Source organism: Plectropomus leopardus, chromosome 13, assembly GCF_026936395.1.
Source record: "Plectropomus leopardus strain MGB_pleo_1.0 chromosome 13, ASM2693639v1, whole genome shotgun sequence".
Taxonomy (NCBI): domain Eukaryota; kingdom Metazoa; phylum Chordata; class Actinopteri; order Perciformes; family Serranidae; genus Plectropomus; species Plectropomus leopardus.
In genome coordinates this window covers 18,635,266-18,638,728 of record NC_142188.1, presented here as the reverse complement: position 1 = coordinate 18,638,728, position 3,463 = coordinate 18,635,266, and the positions used below count along the sequence as shown (strand labels likewise).

Sequence of the window (3,463 nt, the reverse complement as noted above, 5' to 3'; positions counted from 1 at the left end):
ACTGACCTTCAGGCCCCACCTGCTAAACCGAAGTGCGCGTTGAGCACGCGCGTGTGCGCGAAGGTGCAGAGCCACCTCTGCCGAGCCCCACTGAGCAGCATCAGGCACAAAGACAAATTCAGACATTACTACTATACAAAAAAATGCATTCAGCATGTGATGAAAAAAATTGCAAATATTATAATTGCAAATAAGTTAACAAAGTTTTCTTTTAATTTTAAGCTCAGCAACATTATTGTATGGGCAAAGAAAAGTCAAAGACAGTAAAAAGCAATCTAAACTGCCTCAAACTAATTAGACATTACATACCAGTCAAAGCAGCATAACTGTACATGCATGCAATGATTTTTTTCACATATTCTTATTAGTGTGGAGCCAGGCCCCTTTAAATATAATTAAGCCTGTTGCATCTTTGTATAACCAAGAGTTAAAAATAATGGATAAAAAAAACATGAGATGGCATCACTGTCACATAGTAAACCAGTGTAATTTGCTCAGTTTTGATAATTTTCTAAAATTCTTGTCCCTCAAACTGTTTTTTTTTTTGTTTTGTTTTTTTTAATTTATCAGCAGGCAAAATAGTGGTAGGAACACCAGGGGCACAGCAAGTGACAGCTGTAAAACTGCACATCAGAAGACTTCCTTGGAGCAGTCAGCCTTTTCCATAAAAGGCTTTAAAATGTGCAGACTCTTGATCAAAAGGCTCTGAATATCGTATTGAGCTACTTTAAATCATACTTAGTTATTTGTTTGTTTATTTTGAAGGAAACCGGAGACAAAAATGTGTTAAAAGATTTGTTATTAACACAGTTTTTTGTCAGAATTTGATCATTATATCTAGTACATCCATTCAACCTCTGTTTGTTGGATATTTGATGTGAGGCACATCTGCTCGGCCATAAGATGTTGTTTATCAACACAGTTTTAATTATGCTGTGATTTAGTTGATAATGTCTCATTATAGCAATATGTCCAACCTGTCTTGTCATTAATCGGTTCATTTTCATGCACAGATGCTGGTGTATTCACTGGGTATGACTCTCTACTGGTCAGTTGATTTTCACCTACCTCAAAATCAGGTGGGAGCTCCTCATACAGAGCTGTCATTTTTAATTCAGTGTCACCACCTCAGTCATTATAATAACTTTCCACTCTTATTCCTCTCAGCCAGTCCAGTTGAGTGACCATCTAAACGGCCTCCTGGTCAGCATGTGTGAGGACCTGGCCCACCGCAGGGTGAATCTCACCTCCATCCTGGAAGCCTGCGAATCTCAGCATAAAGCCACCATCCTGCCGTCGCCCACCAAAGTCATTCGACAGCTGGTGGAGGAGGTTTTTCACGAATCAGTGAGTCTAGATATCTACCCACAGTATGTTACTGTCTGTAAGCTTTTCAGCTTCTCTGCAAGAAGCTGTGTCAGAATTTAAAAGCATAATTTACATAATGACAAAAAATTAAAATTATTGTAAATACTAGTTTCTTTTCTTCCAGATGGACCACGGCTCTCTGCCAGACAGTCACGTCCCTCTGAGTGGCAGGAGCCAGATGATCAGAGAGAGACTTCATGGTGAGCATGCATGTTAGAGAGAAACTTATGTGTATTTAACCTGTTGGACTGCAAATAAAAGTAACATCCAAAGCATAACACAAGAGAGAAGGCTGAGACAACATCTTTGTTACCTAACTGCACATCAGTAAATTTTAAAATTCAGCTGATTTAAAATGTGTGTTTTGTCAAAATTAAATATGTGTATGGAACAAAAGTGTCCTACTCAGCTCTATTGCTTCTTTTGGCTGCTGGTTTCAAAGCCATAAATCAGTTTGACCTTTGACACTACATGCACATAAGTACCTTTCAGTCATTGACTCCTTTGACTCTTTTGACTCAAATGGCGTACAAGTCAACAGGTTGTTTTTTTTTTTTTGCAATTTATTGAATAGAGAAAAAGGGGGTGGGTACATTTGATGAAATAAGCACAACGTTTGCACACATTTGTACATAGAGTCCATCTGCACAGATGTGAGTGTGCATATGTAAAACATATCTTGTTTGCACTTACAACAGACTGTGGAATATTTTCCATGAATCGCCTAAAACAAGACCAGCATTTATCAAAGAGATGTTATCTTCTTTGAGATTACACATACATGTTTTATTTTTGATGCCATGTATGGGGACATTTCTTTAAGCCACATGGAGGCAGGGTGAAGATCTGCACCTATATTTCAATATAGTCAGGTTACTTTAGGCGAAAAGGCGATCTTAAGGCCAATAATCTCGTAAAGAATCTGCAATATTGAACCAATTTATTTAATTTCCACAACATTTAAATGATTACAAAAGGCAAAGATGTGAAATTGAATCATTCATCCTGTGGAGTCTTTCTGGTGTAAAAGGTTCTGTGGATAAACAGGATTAAAATCTTAACCTAAAGCAAACCCAGGATTAGGCTCCTGCGAGAGCCAATAATCAAATACAGAGCACGGATGCTTTCAGGTTAAACCCTCTGCTAGCCTCATTTCTGTCCAAACGTCTCAGTGTCTCCTGGGAGCCCAGAGCAGAGACGACGGGAATCAAACATTAATGTCATCTTTTATCTTTTACCTGGTTGACAGGGAAGAGAGGGCCACTTTCAGACTTCAGCGAAGGCAGTGCTGAAGGGAGAAGATACTCAACGGACTCTGACTCAAAGTCAGGTACTGAAAAGAAGTCAGAGGGCAGAAAGAAGGAATTCTGTTAAAAACTAGTTTGTCTTGTATCCACCTAACAAGATCCTTAAATCTAGTGTGCATGTGCAAAATTTCATCACTAACCCATCTGTAGAGTGTTTCAGTAGTAAGATGCCTGTTTTGACCATGCATGTGCTCGATTTATGTGTTTTCCAGGGAGTTTACCTCAGAGACCTTGGAGACAAAGACCAAGGAGCTCTCCCACACTGCTGTACCAATCTTCTTTAGACAGGTCTGTATTATATGCATACACATCATCACCACTAAAACTCTAGTTAGAAAAGATTCCCCATCTAATAAAGCTATCTGTGTGTGCATGTCAACATAAATAAATCTTTCTTTTGCGCTCCTTCACTGTCTGTAGTGACTTTGAGGACACATTGTCCCAGAGTTTGACTTTTCCAACTTGTCTGCACATCTATTACACAATCCGTCCTTCCCTGCCCCTCTCTCTCCCCTCAGACTCCCTCGTGGGGTCCGTCACAGGGACAGCAACTGCAGTTGGCTTGGTAGGAGCCCCCTCCATGACATCTCTCCCAAGACATCCGGCAGGTCTCACAGTCCTTCCATCACCTTCAGTGAGTCCTCGCTCAGCCTGAGCCAGAGGAAAGCTAAGGTAAGATCAGGGATATTTTAATGTTTTTTTCCCATAAATAAATAAATAAATGCAAGGGAAATGTTTCTGTAGAGCATAAACTAAAAGTGCATGTTGTGGATTTGTACTACAGCAGC

General features: G+C 39.7%; 1 protein-coding gene across 4 annotated transcripts in view; it reads left to right on the top strand.

The window, feature by feature from the left end:
- Window positions 1-3,463, top strand: part of ptpn20 (protein tyrosine phosphatase non-receptor type 20) — a 30,626-nt gene that overhangs the window by 6,264 nt on the left and 20,899 nt on the right. For all 4 annotated transcript variants that reach the window (XR_015778414.1, XM_042501644.2, XM_088086509.1 and 1 more), the window contains 6 exons: window positions 1,014-1,079; window positions 1,168-1,347; window positions 1,493-1,568; window positions 2,618-2,698; window positions 2,888-2,963; window positions 3,194-3,347. Coding sequence is in view for 3 of the 4 variants with exons in the window: in XM_042501644.2 (XP_042357578.2) it covers window positions 1,014-1,079; window positions 1,168-1,347; window positions 1,493-1,568; window positions 2,618-2,698; window positions 2,888-2,963; window positions 3,194-3,347 (633 nt within the window). In the remaining variant the exon portion in view is untranslated. The remainder of the gene's footprint in view (window positions 1-1,013; window positions 1,080-1,167; window positions 1,348-1,492; window positions 1,569-2,617; window positions 2,699-2,887; window positions 2,964-3,193; window positions 3,348-3,463) is intronic.